Source organism: Lampetra fluviatilis, chromosome 43 (genome assembly GCF_964198595.1).
Source record: "Lampetra fluviatilis chromosome 43, kcLamFluv1.1, whole genome shotgun sequence".
NCBI lineage: Eukaryota > Metazoa > Chordata > Hyperoartia > Petromyzontiformes > Petromyzontidae > Lampetra > Lampetra fluviatilis.
The window spans coordinates 8,802,472-8,822,470 of NC_136317.1; the positions used below are offsets into that span (position 1 = coordinate 8,802,472).

Genomic DNA, 19,999 nt, shown 5'->3' on the forward strand with positions numbered 1-19,999 from the left:
AAAGAGAGGACACAGGCAGAGAGAACAAATAGCCAGAAAGAAAAAGGATAAGCTTAAAACTTCCCCGTAGAAGTGGTTCAATCTTAATTTAGGAGCTTTCGTGACTGCAGGAATTATTCTCTCTGCCCCCTCCCTCTCTCCGTCCCCGCCCCCCCCCCCCCTCTCTATATTTAAGGGACCGTCACAGAAACGACCCCTCTCTTTGTGCCGATTTGTGTCCTCTCTCTGTGTGCCGTTGTGATGTCTGTCTGCTTGTATGTCTGTCTATAGTTTTCTAGTTAGATTTTTGTTGCTATTTCTTTTATACCTGAGGATGATTGCTTGTGTTGCAATCGAAACGTCGTAATATGTTATTTTAATTTATTATTTTATTTTTAGACGTGACTTAACCGAAAAGAACCAAAGAATAATTCCTGCAGTCACGAAAGCTCCTAAATTAAGACAAAAACATTTGTTACACTGTTATCTGCGAATGCCTCAAACGCCTAAAATTCCATCGCTTTGCAAATGTCCTTGGTTCCCCTCCCATCGACATCGCAATTCGATGCTGAGTTGTCGATTCTCTACGGTAACTTCACTTGCAATTGCACTTGGCTCGAATATCCTCACCTGTTTTCAGATTAATGTGATAGCCATCTTTTATATGTTTAATGTGATCGGTCTAAAAATGATCTACCCGAGCCGACTTCTGCTACAGGGAATTTATAATAAAACATAATTATTATTGCGAAATATTTTAGATGTTTCGTGACGCAGTTGTTATTGCTCTGATTGCCCTTTGCTTAATAGCTGTTGATTGTTTTGTGGCTGAAATTCTCATTACCTGGGTTATGTTTTCTAATCAGGCCCTCCGTGGTCTCTTGAGTTGTCACCTGGTTACACAAATTGCACTCGACTCGAATGATTTTTCAACGAATCTCTGGATGTGCCGTGTTGATTGACCATACTTCACCAATGTGGTAAGTCGGTGGTGAATGGGATGTGCGAGGGGGGGGGAGGCGGGACCTTTTCCGTTGTCGCGTCATACCCCTTCAATACCAGCACAGATCTCGCACTTTCTGGCCCCTCTCATGGACACAACACGGGGTTTATCGTTGACTGCAGCTGCACGTTGATTGGAAACGGAGTGGCACCGAGTATTGGAGTAACCGGAGCTGCGGGGAACATCACAACCCGAGCGGAGACTCTCCCCATTCTACTTCAGCAGCAAAACTTCTGAGGGCATCCCCGAGGTCAAACACCGGGGAACCCCACGGCAATTCACGTGCCAGATCCGCACGTTGACCTCACTGCCTCAATTTAAACTATTGAACAGTTTATTTTAACAGGTAAGGCCCACTGAGCTATAGTGTTCTCTTTCAGAAGTGATCTGGCCACAAATGGTAGCTGAATGAATTGGCCTATCAAGCGGAAATTTATAGCCGCCAAATACTCAAGCGCATATATCAAAATGTGCAAGGGGAAAACCGAAAACCCGGAAAAAATCGACGCAACCATGGCGAAGACAGAAACGCAAACTCCACATATACAGCAGGCGTCACGGTTGGGATCGAACCCATGAACTCTTGTATATCAGGCAAGGTCGTTAACGTCTCGCCACCGGAGCACCCCTTTCACAATTGGTTACAACTTAAACCTTGATCGTGCCTTTAAATCAGTCTGCAATGTTTCCCAGCAGGTTGCTCGCGACCATTGTTCGGCTCATTTAAGAGCCCAACTTTTGCGCTTGTTGATTATCTCTTGCAGTTTCACATTAATTAATATCCCACGTTGGAGTTTCATCAGAAAATCAGAGGCAATACCCTCTCTATTTGCCCGTGCATTTGTTTCCACCAATAACATCATTGGAAAACAAATGCTAATGCCCGGTGAATAATGTTTGTTAAAGTGAGATACCCCCTCGAATAGCAAGTCTTCATCTGCATATCCTCGGCATCACCCCGTTCCCACCGAAGTTGAAGCTCCTCCATTTAGACATTCAACGGCCTTCTCGTAGCACAGAGCTTTGGACAAGATCAGTTTATAGTTATGCATCGCTCGAGAAACTTTGCATAGTGTGAACGGGTACGCTGGTAGAACACTTTCCAAATCCGAAAGCTCAGGTGTGAGCTTGGCCGCTTTAAAATTCCGATTCTTTCCGATATATGCCTATACATTGTTAATGAAAAAACGGGAGGGGGCACTGATCATTGGGCGTCGTGTCGCCTATCACGGAGCTGTTTTGAAAAATTTCAAGCCCGTTCATCGTAACACCCGCGAGGTCAAACGCATGATTCACGAAGACCAGGACCAATTTCCCAGCGATTTTATTTTTCAAATCGTTCCATTTAAAGGGATTTATTTCGGTTCATCTGAAGAAATGGGCGGGCCACATGGCCCCTTGGTGAGGAACACACACTCCTGGAACGGGGCATGACCAGCCACGAGGATCCGCATCCACGTGGCCATGAATGCTTGGAAGTCCACGCTGGTGCATTGGTTCTCATGCAGATCTCCCATGATCTTGCGCACTTCATCCAGGTCACACGCACCCTGCAGGCGTGATAACGGGAACAGTTTCTGCAAAAAGGCAGTGTACAAATACCTCTGCTCAGTGCTGCATCGAGAGTAAACATGTTTTGGTGGCCATAAGACCAGTCGTAATCAACCCCTTAGCAACGGCTACTCCCGCTCAGTCGTTCCTGCAAAACCCAGCGCCACGGATCCTGGCGCCACCTCGAGGTGTCGCAGCTCCAGGCCATTAGAATCCCACAATGTGCATTCTTCGAGCCGAGTGGAGAGGCTGCGCGAAGAGGTGCGGTCACAGCGACACGCACGGCTCGAGAAATGCTTGCGGTGCCGTCGCCGTGGAGGGCACAGGAAACCCACCACCAGGTAGGGCCGCATGTGCTTTATGAGCAGATTCTATCGCGTGTGGTTCGTCATGGAGACGCTCCCCGCGCCTCCTTCACAGTTGCTGCAGAACTCGTGCACGAAGATGTCCACCACAGCGCTCAGATCCTCCATGGCGGCGGCAGATGAAGGCATCACGAGATTATCACTAAACACAGTGTACATTAATTTTACACAAGATGAAGCTCGATTTCCGATTTAACCTTTCGACTGTTAGCAAGCAGTATAGCACACGAGGGGGTAGATCGCCAGCACCACGCTACGCGACATTTGCTTCCCACGTTGAGGGGTGCACACACCAAGTGCTCATTTGCGGTCACGTCGACCTAGAGAAGGTCCAGGACTCGTTAAGAAAAAGCCTCATCTGGTGTTGGCCCCAATTGGGAATCAAACTCGGGTCGCATAGTTCAAAATCGCAGCGCACAAACCGCTCAGATCCACACCACAAGCGTGTACAATCCACACGGGTTAACTTGGCGCAGTGACCCTACGCAAAAACACGTATTGCGTTCATGAGAGATGACTCGAGAACCGCGAGATGACCTGGCTTAACAAACCAGGAGCCAGCCATGAGAGCAAATGCCTCAAAGGTGGAGTCTTTTTTTAGGTCCGCCTTTTGGCGTCATCTAGTCGAGTGCCAATTGAGACGAGGCTCAGAAGAAAGCTGTCTCTGGTGTGGACCAATCAGTTTCAAGGACAATGCATATATTTTCAGAGTGTGTTTTTTCGTTTGCATTTTGACTGAAAGTATTGTTGTTAATGCAGACATGAATCCTTGTAAAAAGGTTTCAGTTTTGTTGCCAGAAAGAAGGGGAAAACCCCTATTATTATAATGACTGTGTTAGTTGGATATTTAACCTGTTAATGTTAAGACATTTAACCGGTTAATGTAACACTAGAGAGTCGAAAATAACTACTAAACATCATAGCCAGTTATAACTTAACCTGGTTAATAACGTCCTTCCAATGATTGCTCAGTCGTGATATTTTTGTATTTTTTTTTATTCACTTTATTTACATATTTATTATTGTATTGTTATCATTGTTTCTATCGACGTGACTTTACCGAAAGAACCATAGAATATGAGTTTCGATGTAGTATCTTTGTTTACCAAAGTTCCTGTTCCTGACACCATTGCAATAATTTAAGATTTGGTCCAACAAGGACTGAATGCTGATGTACCGGCCCTGGTTAGACACTGCCTCACCAACAATTACTTCACCTGGAATGTAACATTCTATAAACAAGTTTAAGGTACCCCAATGGGTTCTCACTTATCTCCAGTTGTAGCCAATGTTTTCATACAAACTTTTTAGACAGATGTCATCCAGGCATACACCCTACGTCCTTCCTTTTGGAAGAGGTACGTAGATGACACATTCGTCATCTGGCCACATGGCCTACCAGCTCTGGACAAATTCTTCAACCACATCAATTTCATACACCCAACCATCAAATTCACCATGGAAGTGGAAAAGGATGGCAAGTTACCATTCTTGGATGTTTTAATCGAAAAGAGACCAGATGGCTCAATGGGATGCTCTGTCTACAGGAAAGCCACCAATATGGATGCCTACCTAAAACCTGATTTTCACCACCATCGATCCCAGAAAAAATCCCTCATCAAAACGCTATACCATAGAGCTCAATGTATCTCTGACCATGAACACCTGACAAAATGAACTCTAACACGTACACCAGGCTCTCAAGGCGAATTAATATTCTGACTACACAATCCGCAAAGCCATCACCCCAACCGTGAGGAAGGAGCCATCTGAAGATTCAATCAAAACCATCACCTTATCTTTCATAGCAGGGATAACCAAAATATTTCCACAATCTTGAACAAACACAAGATCCAGGTCCGACTTAACGCAGTGCATAAAATTAGTGACCTGATCCCATCTGAGAAGGACAAGATCCTTGACATCTACAAATTAAGCTGTATCTGCGGCAGCAGTTGCATTGGGGAAACCAAACGACATGTCTCGGACCGTGTTCGTGAACATAAGGCAGATCTGAAACATGGCAGGACCAATACTTCTGCCGTGGCTGATCATTACTTTAATGCGGCTGGCATCACGTGAAATTGATTTCTCTTAGATGATGGTACTCTGCAAGCCGACTGGCTATCAACAAAGATTCGTTCACGAAGCAATCCATTTCTACAGACAAAGACACAATTTCAACCGAGACGAGGGTTTTAAACTCAGCAATCATTTGAAGCATGTCATCAACCACTTTGGGTCATGACTTGATTTGTTTTCTTGTCCACCTCAACCGTCAGCAGTGTGGGTGTGTGGAACGAGGTGCAATGCATTGATTGGTATAGACCTACTGCCGGTGTAGGAGACCTCTCGTACATTAACACTAGCTGCCCTGCCGATCTCAAAACCTTTATAAACAGCTCTTTAATTGGTGTAGACCTATTGCCAGTGTCAGAGACCTCTCCTACATTAACATTTGCTGCCCCGCCCATCTCTAAACTTTCATAAACAGTCTGCTTCAGCAGCTTTCCCCCTCTCTTTTTGTCCTGATGACGATTGCTTGTGTAATTATCGAAACGTTGTGATATTTTAATTATTTTTATTGACTTTATTTTAATTTTTATAATTTTATTGCTATAACTTTTTTCCATCTACGTGACTTTACCAAAAGAACCATAGAATATGAATTCCTGCAGTCACAAAAGTTAAGTAAAATCTTTACATTGAAACTGGCAAGCAAATCACCTGGAGATAGTGAGATGTCCTTAATTAACGATACCAAGTGAGCCCAGTTAAGTACAGCTGAGGTGTTCTTACCAGTGAATGGTTGTAAGGTCTCAGACAGAAATCGGGCCAGTTTGTAGGTGGGTGAGTCAATGGTGGAGACAATAGGCCGAAGGGTTGTCCCTTTTTTATGGATTTTTGGTAAATCATAAAATCTGGGTGGTCTAGCAGCAGATGGTTTTAAGGATAGCCGCTTGGTTGGTTCGATTAAAGATATCGAATCAGTGATGATATTGTTGGTTTTCGCAACCAGGCACACACACATTTTCGGTACTTGCATTAAGCACCTGCAGAAACGGCTGCTGGTCATGCCGGACAATAGTTTGCGCCCCAACGAGCGCCGCTCCGTTCGTTATAGTGGCGGACGGCGACAACAAAATCCCAATTGCACCCTGACGACCAGGTACAGGCTTCCGATATTGCAAGGGGATAAGCATCTGTGAGCCAGGTGGAATATCAACAGATACCTCGGACAGCGCCTGTACCTGGGCGACCGGAGCAGGTCGCCCCCAGGGCGACGGTAGAAATGTAATTTTTCGCCCACCCGGTAATTCAATGCAGTTTTGATTAATTCGAATTAGAATGGGCATCTTGGCCAGGAAGTCAGTTCCCAACAAGCAAGGAACCGCGAGGGACCTCGAAATTAACACAATTCCCGAGGCCGACACTCCCCCGATAGATATTGTAGCGTCCACCTGGCCCACAATGCCCATGCTACCCCCGTTGGCAGCGACGCAGGAATCGTAAACCGGACGCACGGCCTCAGGTGGGATGTTCAACAGATGGAAAATGACATCCGATATAATGGTCGCGGACGCCCCGGAATCCACTAACACACGTACGTCCACCCCTTGTATAGAACCAGGTACAGTGGACGAACCAGTAGCGGCCGCGACGACCCGCCGTGCCAATTTACGCCACTGCGTTACCGAGCGACGTGGCCCAGTCGATGGCCTCCCCCCGTTATTAACAACACCCGGATCGCACGACAACGGTGATGAGTGAGGTGTCAAGCCTTGCCGGGTGTCTGGTGCGCACCGACTTGCATGTCCTGGAGGATCCTTCCGTGGCACGACCGCTGACGAGGCCTCCTGCTGGGGCGGACCCGGGACGCGGGCCCAGCAGTCCTTAGCGTAATGGCCTTTACGGCCGCAGCGGAAGCAGTCGATGTTGTTGCGCCGCGCCGCAGGCACCCCGTCCCGACGCTCCCGTGGCGGCGGCGCAGATCGCGGCCCCGGCGTACTGCGGGCTGTTGTATCCTAAGCCTTCTTCCAAACTTGATATTTTTATATATTATCTTTTTACTTGATATATAATGAATGAAAACACCCCAAAAAGCAGCAAACTGCAAAACACCAGGTGTTGTTAAGTGATGAACTGGAGGAGGGCTGGGATGACAGAATTTGCAACCTTGCCTCAAGGAAAGATAAATCCAGGGTGAGTGGTCAAACGAAGTGGGTCAGCTCAAGGTTGTGTACACAGGGGAGGGAGCTGATTAACAACCTGCGCGTCTGAACGTGAGGGGGCCTTTGACCTGAAATTAAGAATAACACTCCCAGAGCAGAAGGTTGGATGGCCACAGTGAGACGAATAAGAGCGTTGTATATCTCAAGGATGCAGACTCAGCTGAATAGCAAGGCTGCAGGGGTCACCAGAAGTTCGCGTTCGCCTAGTTAAGACGAAAAGCTCAATTATTCTGTATTGCTATTAAAGTAACGTTAAAGTCGGAATTTAACAACAGGATAGGCTAAAGTTATCGATATTCACACCCACTCCAATTAAACCAGGCCACAAGTTACGCCTACTGAACCATCACCATCATTAAGTCAATATTAAATGTTATTTCCATACTTTAATACTTAATATACAACTCGACCCAAAGCATATGACAATCAGAACCTTCCTAAGTCAAAATTGAATCGCACCCAGACAGGAGCGAATAGTCGATATAAGGTTGAAGAGGGAAGGAAATTAAGAGCACGGCGAACTGCAAACGTAAGCAAAAAAAGCCGGGAACACACCAACCCAGCGACCCACCAGCCCAGCAACAGCGAGTCGGGCTTCGACAGGCCATAAAAGTAGAAATAATAACTCCCGGGGTCAGGGGACATCAGAAAAAGCAAGCAGACAAAAACCAGAACTGACTCCAAGGTTCAACCGCCCTCACCTACAAGGAGTGACGGAAATTAATGAGGCCTTGAGTTAACGGCGTCAGCTGGACAGCAACAACAACGGCGAGCAGAGACAGAGTGAGGCAAAGACTGCGAGGCTATGAAATGCAACTTTATGTCAGTAAAGCCGACCAACAAGTTAAGTTAAAGACATCACAATACATAATATCGTACATAACATCAATGTTAACGCTATTCACCGTCAACTATATTCCGCTTATATAACCATGCAGACACCAAGGAATACGAATTCCTAGGATCAAGAAACTTACCCCTTAACCTAAGATATCGGAAATAAATTAATAATAATAAGCCTATGCATGAAAAGACAAAAGTAAAACTTATGAAAAGCCAGGATAGCGGGATAAATCACCACCAGGTCGAAATAAAATACATAATAAAAGAGCGATGTTAAACCCAGGGTCGGAGAGAAAGGGAGATCCCGGCCGTCTTTGTATCCCCGCAGCGCGGGATGGGAGTGTGTATGTGCTCGGGGAGGCACCTCCACTTGGGTCAAGCACCACGATGGGAAACGACACACCTTAGGTTACATACAGAATCATAACTGGGAAATGGTAAGGGACAAATGTTAATTTAAAACTTTTAACCATGTCTTTGTGTGCTGTGAGGATCGGAGGGAGTGTGCCCCTCCCTCCAGGTCGTGCAACACGGACAGAGACGCCTGTGAGACGATTTGTAACGTCTGTGTTTTGGTTCATGAAGAAGGCCAGACAAGAGATAATATTGCACCCAGACAGAGAGACGACTTCGAGGCAATTTGTAACATCTGATTGTTTGCTCATGGATTTTATGGAGGGAGTATGACAACGGAATATACCGTGGGTGATGCACACAAGGACACGGACGTACGGACACACACATGGACACACCTACCTACGGACAGATCCTGACACAGCAAAAATCGAAAGAAACCCCGCCTTGTGGGCAGGACCCAAAGGGATTTTTCGGCATAAAAGAAAGGACCCTGAGCATTGGAAACCAGTTCGACCAGTAGTGTCAACTCATCAGCCGAGTTCGACCAGTGGGTCGGCTCAGGAGTTCAACCAGCGGGTCGACTCAGGAGCGAGCTGCGACCATCGGGTCGGCTCGACTCATCTTCAGCTCGACCGAGCGGGTCGACTCAGGAGCGAGCTGCGACCAACGGGTCGGCTCGACTCTTCAGCGTCTGGGACTCAGCCGAGTTCAGCCGGCTCTCGGGGCTCGACTCAAGCGGCTCCCCATCTCCTCTGCAGGCGGGCAAGACCCGCTTGACAGCTCAACTCGGCCTGCGTGGGCCAACCTCTGCCGAGTCGGAGGTCTCTGCTGCAGCTGATAATCGCGGTTTGGCGACGAGGCGACGACCCAGCACTGCGCGCTGCGAGCGAGCTGTGGGCGCCACCTACCGACCGGGTTCCGAACTACGACAGCGTATCAACAGGCATCCAAACCAATTCACCACGGTGACAGAGGAGCGACTAATACGTATGACGCGCACCGCTCCCTCACCACACGACCACCAGGCGTCTGTTTGACATAAAGAACCGACTCCGAACATTGACTATTCAAGACCACTCTTACCACTCAAACACACTCGAACCCATAAGCCATCCGTGGCTGTGAAGAAAACACTCGAGACCGAGTGATGGCCATCCGTCGTTTATAAGAGTATTCGTAATTTTATCTTTAATATTTAGTGGGCTGTACTCTTAATCGCATAAATTCCCAACAGATCCATCAATACGAATTGATTCTTGGCACCTCCTTCCGCCAAGCCACGCTCACGTGGGGAGTGGTGGCCCACCAGATCCTTATTAGGTGATCTGGTCCCCAATTAGAAAATTTGATATAAGATAACGATCTTCGGAAAAGGAGCACCGTCGCAGGCCCTTACTCCGAGCCATTCTGTTGTCAGATAACCTGCCGATGTATCTGTTGAGATTGGTGCCTTTAAGAATAATAACTGTTTTGATTGTGTTTTTTTATCGCCGTATAATCTTTCAAGTATCTTTCAGTCATAATCGCCGCACGTACTCGCATCCTCTACAGAATATTCAACTGTCCCGTGACCCAAGGTGCTAACAACGTGATAAGGGTTGCGTATGATCAATAAGGAGGGCGGTACTGCGTGAACAATATTGAGTATAATCATTCATTAAAGTTAAGGTTTTTCTTAGCATAGTATTTGCATGTTTTAACGACTCTCTCTCTCACTAACAACCATCGCGTTATGCGGGATCCATGTGCCGTTGTCAAAGTGAAATCAGACAATCATTGATGATACTGTATTGATGCCGTGTTGACGTTCCGGGATTGAGAGTTCGCATACTATATCATAGTTGAGGTTGAATTAGTAATAAATTGATTAATACAGAAGTGGTTGTGTGATTCTTTCCTGAAGTCTATGCATAAGATCTGCTTCTGCGTTGAGATCTGAACTTGGTGACCTTAATAAACACACATACATACTCAGTAAATGTTAAAGCGATAACGGGGTGAACCGGGGACCTAAAGATAAGCGAGAATGAGACGAACCTAGACAACGATGCCGAGTTAATCTAAGTTAATCTTGCATACTTACACCACACCTGCATAACTGCATACGATTAATTGCCTTATTCCGATCGATAACCCACCCTCGTCACCGAGGCGGGGTCTGGTTATCATAACGACTTGCATTATCATAATTACACCCACTCGCATAATTACTACGATTACCTCTCGAATTGGCATAATTAAATGTGCATAATTACCTCAATTAACATATTTCCGGATAATTACACATTTGGCCAAATTTCATTTGATTATTATTATTTTCACTGAATATTCATAACCCACATATACAACATAATAATTTCACCCACGCACGCATACAACACATCAAAATTTTGATACCCAACATATACAACAGGGCCGACCACTGAGCAGAGGCGGCTGTCAGCTCCTGCGGGCCCCCCCCGTCAGGAACGTACACCGCCTTCTTGGGATCCCAACCCGCGGCACCTCCTTCGACGATGGGCCCCCCCGTCCACGCCGTGACTTGCTTCCAACGGCGCAGGTTGAACTGGGCATCAAGACATTTAGCGGCCTCCCGGGATGTGAGCTTTTCATGGCCACACACCGGCATAGGAATCCCCAAATCCCGGGACAGCTCGAGCATCTTACCCAAAATGAGAGGTTCGAGCAGATCAGGCTCCGTCTCCGGGTATGCAGCCATGGCCAACTCCAATACTGCACCCCTGTATGCCACCGGCGACTCCTCAGGTGCTTGCTGACGTTGAACAAACCGGCGATGAGCATCATCCGGTGGCTCATATGCATCTGCCATCTCGTCGAAAACTCCTCTCAATGTTTTCTTCTTCTCGGCCTTTAAAGAGCGGAAGAATCTCACAGACTCGTCATCGAGAAGAGTCGGTAAAACCTCCAATGCCTCAGCGTCCGTCCATCTTGCTGAGCGTACCGCCGCCAGAAATCTGCAGGCGAAAGCACTCCAATCGCCCCCGATGGAGAATTCTTTGACGGTCGTGAGATGACGACTGCGACTCCTTGTTGCACCGTCCTCAGCCGATGAGTCACCAGGCGGCATATTCAAAATGGCGTCGCATCGCAACGTGTTCAAGATGGCGGCCTCTCGCCGCGGAGAGCGCAAGATGGCGGCTTCCCGCCGTTCTTCTCCTGCCACGCCCAAGATGGCGTCTTCTTGCCGCGTGGCCAATGGCGCCGACAGCGGAGGCAAGGCATCGACCTGCGGACCTCCATCGGCTCTCCCCAACGCCGTCCTCGGCGTGACGAGCTCGCACAATTGCGCGAGCACGATTTTCAGTGTCTCCAGCTGCGCCGCCATCTGCGTCCATCGCCAATCCGCGTCCTCTGGTGCAGACGGGTCCACCGACGCGGCGACATCTTGGACTCCCGGACCCGCACTTGTTCCCGCACGGATCTCCTCCTCCATCGCAGGCAGGTCGACCGCCCGAGGAAGGTCGTCGTCGTCGGATGATGTAGCAGATGATGGCGCAGGAATGTTCTTTCTTCTGAGCTGTTTTGACATGCCGTTTCACTTCTGACACCAGTGTAATAAAGGACTCGATCCTGGGTCTGTCTCCGTTGTCCTTTATTCGGGTTCTTACACTTTTCCCACACGGCCCTCGCTCAGAGCTCTCCCCTTGGCAGCTCCATAGCTGCCCTCGCTCCCGTAGCCTCCACACCTCTGCAGCTCCGCTGCAGATCCCCTGTGCAGTCCTCCGGCTCCCCTCACTGCAGCTCCACCGCTGCCCTCACTGCAGCTCCACCGCTGCCCGTCGTTCCTCCGTGCTTGGTCACCGCTGGCTGACGGTGCCAAGTCTTACTCTCCGTGTGTGTGGCGATCTCGCCACTCCTCGACCTCCGCCCTGCGTGGCCTCACTCTAACTCTATCTCCCACACTCCCCCGTCTCTTCCGGTATCTCTCCCTTAAGACCTCACCCCTCTCTCACACGTGACCTAACTCCTCCCCCCCTTGACGTCATATCCGCGAAGCCGTTTACACCCGCATTACAATAGGAATACAGATCTCGCACTCTCTCGCCCCTCAGGCATCACACTGGGATTGGCGTTGTTTCTGCACTTTGAGCAGCGGAGCTGGCAGAGCTGTGGGGAGCATCACCACCTCTCCATGTTCCACATTCAGGAAGATTTTTGAAACCTTCGAGGTCAGACTGGGAACCCCATGCCAATTCACGCACCAGATGTGCATTGACCAACCCACATCACCAGCATTAGTGCAATAAGAAGCATGTGTACATTAGACACTTGGCACAATTTTCCTGGGGGACTCATTTACACTGCCACAATGCTTTGTTGCCAAGTTTGGTTTTCCAAAAGTCACACCACGTCGAGCTCATCGCCTCTAAACTATTGTTTATTTTACCAGGTAAAATCCAGAGCTATACGGATATTTTACTGGTAGGAACTTCCTGGTTCCACCAGCCCACAGGGGATTATTGTGTCCGTCCGTCGTGCATCCAAAAATGGGAGGGGTGGGGCTGGGTGGAGAGGGGAGGGTGTGGAGGGGCTGGGGAGGGGCTGGGTGGGGCTGGTCAATACTCAACTCAACCCAATTAGTCTCTATGGTCAAGGACATGGTACTATCTCCCGATGATATCCTCGTCAGTTTTGATGTAGTATCTCTGTTTACTAAAGTCCCAGTACCTGGCACCCTAACAATAATTGAGGACTTGGTCCAACATGGATTGAATTCAGATGTACCTGCGCTGGTTAGGCATTGCCTCGCCAACACTTACTTTACCTGGAATGGCACCTTCTACAAACAAAATTAGGGTACCCATATGGGCTCCCCCTTGTCACCAGTGATAGCCAACATGTTCATGGAAAAGTTTGAATCAGACGACATCCAGACATCCACCCTGCGCCCTTCCCTGTGGAAGAGGTATGTGGATGACACTTTCGTCATTTGGCCACATGGCCTCCCAGCATTGAACCACTTCTTGGACCACATCAATTCCAGACACCCATCCATCAGATTCACCATGGAAGTGGAGAAAGATAGTAAACTACCATTCTTAGATATTCTGTTTGAGGAGACCTGACGGATCCTTGGGACATTATGTCTACAGGAAAGCCACCCACACAGATTCCTACTTGAAACCTGATTCCCACCACCACCCATCTCAAAATAATTCTCTCATCAAAACGCTATACCACAGAGCTCATGGCATTTCTGACCAACACCACCTGGCCAGTGAATTAAGACGTACATCGGGCCCTCAGGATGAACGGATACTCTGACTGCACCATCCGCCAAGCTGTTTCTCCCATCATACAGAAACAGCCACATGAAACTCTGATCAAAACGATCACGTTGCCATACATAGCAGGCATGACCAAAACGATCTCCAAAATTCTAAACAAACATAAGATCCAAATCCGATTCAGTACAGTACATAAAATCCGTGATCTAATTCCATCTGTGAAAGATGTCATTCCTGACTTACAATACCCTGGAGTTTATAAACCGAGTTGTAGTGATTTCTACATTGGAGAAACGAAACGTCATATCTCTGATCGTGTCCGCGAGCACAAGTCAGATCTGAAACACGGCAAACCTGATTCTTCTGCCGTTGCCGATCATTGCTACAACACTGTGGGCTCTCATGAAACTGCCTTTTCCGAGACCAAGGTGCTCCGCAAACCTCCTGGCTACCATCAAAGGTTTGTACACGAAGCCATCCAAATATACAAACACAGACATAATTTCAACCGTGATGATGGGTACAAACTTAGTAATCATTGGAAAGATGTTATTAACCATGCAAAAAAGATTTAACTACACATTTGGACCATCTTATTTGACAGGCACTATTATTCAGTTACCGTATAGTTTCTTCTTTCTTTTTTCACACTGGTTTTCCTACTTTAAATTTTACCACACATATTTGGCAAATCTAGAATTAATCCCAGCAACGTAACAAAGTGCTGTTTCATCTACATAACAAAGGCTCAGTCCCATTCACAGCAGCCGCACCTTTACATCAGCCGCACCTTAACTCTTAGAACCTCCCAGTTCAACCATTCTACACAACAAAGACTCATTCCTGGCAGCGATTTCAGCCACACCACCTCTACATAACAAAAGGCGCAGTCCCATTTACACGCACCTTTACATCAGCCGCACCTAGTTTACACAAAGGCTCATTCCTAACAGCGTGTTTCAGCCGCACCGAACCTCACAAAAATAATATTCAGGGCCTACCTTTGCTCCACCCACCCTCAACCAGTATATATACAAGGACTGTTTTCTTGGAATTTCTCTTACTTGATACAGCTATCATGCTGTGATGGTTCCACCTGAAGACGGAAGCTTGTGTTGCCTCCGAAACGTCGTGATTTTTATTTTTACTTTTCTTAATTTTAGTACCTACGTGACTTTACCAAAAAACCCAAGAATATGAGCCCTTATAAAACTCAACGTTTAACCTACTCACGCCGGAATACTCCACAACGCTGTTGACCCTGGCCATTGACCGAGCAACCCAACGTTCCTACCAGCTCCCTCCGCAGGAATGTGTTTCAGAAGGGACCTGGCCACATGCAAACGCAGTGGCACGCGGAAATTTACATTGGCCAAATACTCAAAGGGGCATGTTTTTCAATACCAATACATTTCTTGAATTTTCACATTCGCATCGGACGTTGGACTAGGTTACCAGAAAATTAGATGGTCATCACTATCCGCCCACGCCTTTGCGGTAATGACCTTAATTTTAGACATCCAAAGCAAACGCGCAGCCAAAGACAACCAGGAAGTACTGCAAGGCCTCCAATTGGTGCAGAGGCCTCCATTGGCGATTGATCCGGAGGCAAGGTTTGAAGGGATTCAAACTGGAAAGGCAGCAAGAAAAGGTTAAGCTTTGAGGTGACGGTTGCACACCGCTGAGACCATCGACGTGAGAGAAGGAGCTCCAAAGAGCTAAGGTGAGAGCAAAAACATTACGGCAAAAGAGTCAAGCAAGTGGGGCCTAGCGTTGCTATCAGGGGCGGTTTCTTCATTAGGGCGATGCACCACCAATGTCATTCGACCACAGAGTCACGCTAGCCGTCACTATCAGCCTCTGGATATAGTCTAATCAGCGTCATATCACGTTCTGTGGAGTACCGCCTCTTTTTGGGCGATTTCACTACGGCTGAGAATCGCCCCGAGTGGCCCCATAGACTTACATTCAAAGATGTTTTTTTTCGAACGGGGGCGCTGCAATGCATTCTCTATGGCTTCCGGAAGGGCATGCACTAACGTGCTTACGTCATCATACGTGCTAACGTCATCATACGCAAGCACGTTTCATCCAACAATATAATTTATCGCCACCTAGTGGAATCTTTAATAAAATAAACTTGAGTGGTTTGTTTTAATAGTGAGTATATAAACAAACAAGATGTATTGTAAGAGTCACTTTATTTTTCATTAATATTAAAGAAGTGAAGTCGCCTTTACATGCTTAAGCTGTTAATTGATTCATTGCATGGGTGGACCTTATCCTTATCAATCATCCAGACATTTGCCCCCCCCCCCCCCCCCCCCCCCCCCCCCCCCCGAGAGATTTTGCAAGAGCCGCCACTGGTTGCTATGTAATAAAGACAAGGCTCCAAGTTTGTCCACATTTTCACTTCCACCAATAAGAACTGAGAAACGCTGATTTAAGTCCAATTCCCCCCCCCCCCCCCCCCCAAATAACACATTCCTTCGGAGTGGGCAGGTAGGAACTTGGTTGAACGCATTCGTGCACGACAAATAATCCCTGGTGGGCAGTGTGGAAGCTGTTGTTCCTACCTGTATAAGTGTAGTGTATCGTGTCGTGTATAGTGTAGTGTGTAGGTTACACGTTCAGTTTTATAAGGGCAACACGGGGTGACCAGCCCCACCCCACACACGCTCCCCACCCCTCCCACACGCCCCACCCCCAACTGAATGACCAAGGCTGAGAATATTGAAAGGAGAGGCAAAAAGATCCGCTTTTTTCTTTTTAAGGCTTCCATTTTCTGAACGAGCCATCCAAGTTCCATTCTGTGAATAAAACATCGCCTGTCTCCTCATTGGCCCGAGTCGCGGCGGTGCCCCCCCCCACCACGAACCCCCCCCCCCTCTACCAACCCACCGCTCACATTGGGGCGGGGCCATGCACGACAAATAATTCCTGGTGTGAAGAGTGGAACTGTTGTGCCTACCTGTATCAATGGATTCTTCAACTGCATATTATCGATGTAGCTCAAGTTTCCAGAGTCAAATGCCTTCTCATAGTTCACAAGGGCTTGGGACAAGGTTAGTTTAGAGTTATGCATTACTCCAGGAAGTCAATTTCTAGTCTCAACGGCCACACTGCAAGAAATAGTCAATCCCACCGATCAGGTGAGAGTGGCCGCAGGAACACAACGATTTTTTTTCCAAGATCTGCCGATACATTTGAGGGTGAAGGGAGCATCACCCCTGTTTCTACATAACTATATTTTGGGATGTTACCCATTCTTTAAGTTGGCTATTAACTGGGTGTCAAGTGCTACCATCATATCCGTTTTTAAACAGTACAAAGCCCAATCCTCCTGACATCGGAGGTCAGTAGGGCACTCGTTGCCCTTTTGGGCAAAGCCAAATAAGGAGGGGCTCTCCCATCAAGACCACCACCATTGCCCAAAACCAAACCTGCATCATGAGAAGGGAAATGCATCAGACATTGCTTGCCGGTTCAACTTGAACACACGATTCACCAAGCCCAGGACCAGTGTGCCAGCAATTGTATTAGTCATCTCATTTTATATACATTTGAAAGATTTATTTGGGCTTATCAGCAGAAATGGGCTGGCCACAGGGCCCCTTGGTGAGGAACACACGCTCCTGGAACGGGGCATGGCCGGCCACGAGGATCCGTGTCCACGTGGCCATGAAAGCTTGGAAGTCCACGCTGGCGCCTTGGTTCTCGTGAAGATCCCCCATGATCTTGCGCACTTCATCCGGGTCACACGCACCCTGCATTCGTGAAACAGGAACACTTTCTGCTACAGCCAATGCACCAATCACTCTGCGGAGTGTTGCAGCAACAGAAATAGGAATCAACATGCTATGGTGGCCATTACGAGCCCAGTCTCAATCAACCTCCAACAGTGACGAAGCACGCTCACTCGTTCTTGCAAAACCCAGTGCCACAGCACATGGCACCGCCTCAAGCCGCAGCGGCTCCTAGTGCACGCGGAGACACGTCATGGCACCACATTGCTCGAGAAACGTTTGCAGTGCTGCTGCCGCGCAAAGCCACAGGAAACCCACCGCCAGGTAGGGCCGCATGTGCTTCACGAGCAGATTCTGCAGCGCGTGCTTCCTCATGGAGACGTTCCCCGCGCCTCCTTCACAGTTGGCGCAGAACTCGCGCACAAAGATGTCCATCACAGCGCTCAGATCCTCCATGGCAGCAGCAGACGAAGGCATCACGAGATTCCTTCAGCCAACACACGTGTACATTACATACCAAGATAAAGCACGCCCATAGCCTTTTTGGGTGCCCAGACGTATAGGACAGCTCGACTTGCAACACCGCCCCCCCCCGCATAAGACTTTTCTTATAATAATTAAGACCCTCGGTAACAACCAAACTACCGACGAGTCCGAGCAAGTCGTGTGCAGACGCAGCGCCATTAGGCGACGCGTTCATGTTACGCAGACGTCGCCAGATGACAGCGCTATGCTCTTCTGACGCATGTACAATTTAGCCCAACTGTGCAGCTGCGGTGAGAACTGCGGCACTCAATGGTCTTCAACTTAGTACATTTACCTTCTGCTACGTCTGAGAATAGGAAACGTGACGGACATGCAGAAAATTAAATGATTTCCAACTGTCAGTTTGGTTTCACACATTTGGTAAAGGTTATGTTAAAATAAATGTTTGTAAGGGTTTTCACCAAATTCACTTAAAACAAATGTAATGGGTTATCCCGGAACGGAACCCCAATGTCTAACATTTTGCCAATGGGAAATTAAGTGTTCGACTTTCAACAGCTCGACCTTTCGACGTAGTCCGGGAACAAATTAGGTCGTAGTTGCGGGGGGGGGGGGGTCGCCTGTAATACATAATTTACATCTGTAAGGCGCCTTCCACCGGTCTCAAGGCGCCTTCTAGGAAATAAAGGCTAAGGAAAGGCCAAGCTAAAGAGACGCGGACTTTAGAAATACCATTTTAAATTACGAGATATAAAAGTATCCAAATTATAGAATAAACGAATGTACAAAGGTAGGGAGGGCATTCAAGCAGTGCCACAGGCACAGCAAATGGCCGCTCACACCAGGAAGGCAGCTGGGATCGCAGAACTCGCAGAAGGGTGGGGGGTTGCAGATCTTAACAACCTTGGCAAGGGGTGTAGGGATGAATCAACCTCATGAATGTGGTACCAGCAATTGCAAGGTCTTCACTAGTACAAGGCTCTTTAACAGCCGCTTCTAGACAAGAAACCAGTGTAATGAGAACCAGGGAAATATGGTCACAATGGGGTGAGGGCAAGCAACCCAACTGCCACATTCTGAACAATGTAATCTACCAAGAATCTTATTTGAAACATCTACCAGCAAGTCTTTTCAAAAATCGAGTCGCGAGAGAACAAGTGCATGGACGAGCCTCACAATGAGCAAGCATAAGTATGTTGCGCAGTCGAGCACTGTTGGCAGGTAAAAGGTTTTCGCAACCTTAGCACGAGCATTGAATGGAAAGGGACGGATCAAATATCACAAAGATAACAAATCATGCTTCGGGCAGACGTTCTGGCCATCAATAACTAGGCTTAAAAGTCCCAGTTTAGTTGTTGGGGAGAGCCGACTAAGCTAATTAAAGCTTGTTTAAATTTAGCTCCGAAAACATTTTTCCTGCAACCATAACTTTACAGTTGAAAAGATTTCCTATGTAGACTATGGTGTTAGCTGGAGGCAAACGTGGGCGTCATCTGTGTAGCAATGGTAGCGCAGCCCTAGAAATAAGTGCTCCAAAGTGTCATGTTAAATGCTAAACAGAACCAAGCACCGATCCTTGGAAGTACCCCAGACCGCACCACATCTGACAGGACTTAAAACCACCCAGGTGAAATACGGCTTGGGGTTTTGCAGACAAGAGCAGAACCACCACAGGCCCCCATAATATTTTCCAGTCGTTAAATTAAAACATCATTGTTAACAAGCACCTATTAATGCCAACACTACGCCCAGATGCCTTTTTATCCCAAGCAGTAATATTTAGACACACGTCCTCAAGCCACGGATGTCTCCACCGAACTCGAGACGCCGAGAGGAGACGGAACTCACCGGGATGTAGAAGAATACGAACGCCGAGCAGCAACCACTGAATCCGCCTCCCGCAGGGTTAAAATCCTCACCTATGCTGGTGACGTCACCAATTACGCCTTCACGTGTGCTGGTGACGTCACGTATAATTGTTTGCACCTGTGCTGTTAACAATCATTTCATCGACATGTTTTATTGACGTCACATGACCCATCGAGTCTCCGCGTGTGAATCTGACCAATTCCGTGCGTCAGCTCATTCAGACGAATTCCCCTGCCTGTGCGGGGTAATGGAAACGATTACGATGATAATTGATGATGATGACGAGAAGGAGGGTGGATGAGTTTGTCTGTCTCTTTGA

The 19,999-nt window shown here is 47.8% G+C and overlaps 1 protein-coding gene across 1 annotated transcript; it reads right to left on the minus strand.

Moving 5' to 3' along the window:
• Positions 1-17,130: 17,130 nt before the first annotated feature.
• LOC144946956 (uncharacterized) lies at positions 17,131-19,756 on the minus strand. The gene is made up of 3 exons (XM_078876025.1): positions 19,660-19,756; positions 17,644-17,812; positions 17,131-17,346 (listed from the first exon to the last, which is right to left on the minus strand). Exons 2-3 carry the CDS (start codon positions 17,800-17,802, stop codon positions 17,152-17,154), a joined length of 354 nt encoding a protein of 117 aa, XP_078732151.1. The 5' UTR covers positions 17,803-17,812; positions 19,660-19,756; the 3' UTR covers positions 17,131-17,151.
• Positions 19,757-19,999: the final 243 nt, after the last annotated feature.

What these genes read in the sequence shown, in the direction of transcription:
- LOC144946956 (XM_078876025.1), bottom strand. Translation starts at nt 17,802, where the DNA reads ATGCCTTCGTCTGCTGCTGCCATGGAGGATCTGAGCGCTGTGATGGAC. An exon ending in ACATGCGGCCCTACCTGGCG is followed by an intron (nt 17,347 to 17,643) that starts GTGGGTTTCCTG and finishes TCACGAATGCAG; the next exon opens with GGTGCGTGTGACCCGGATGA.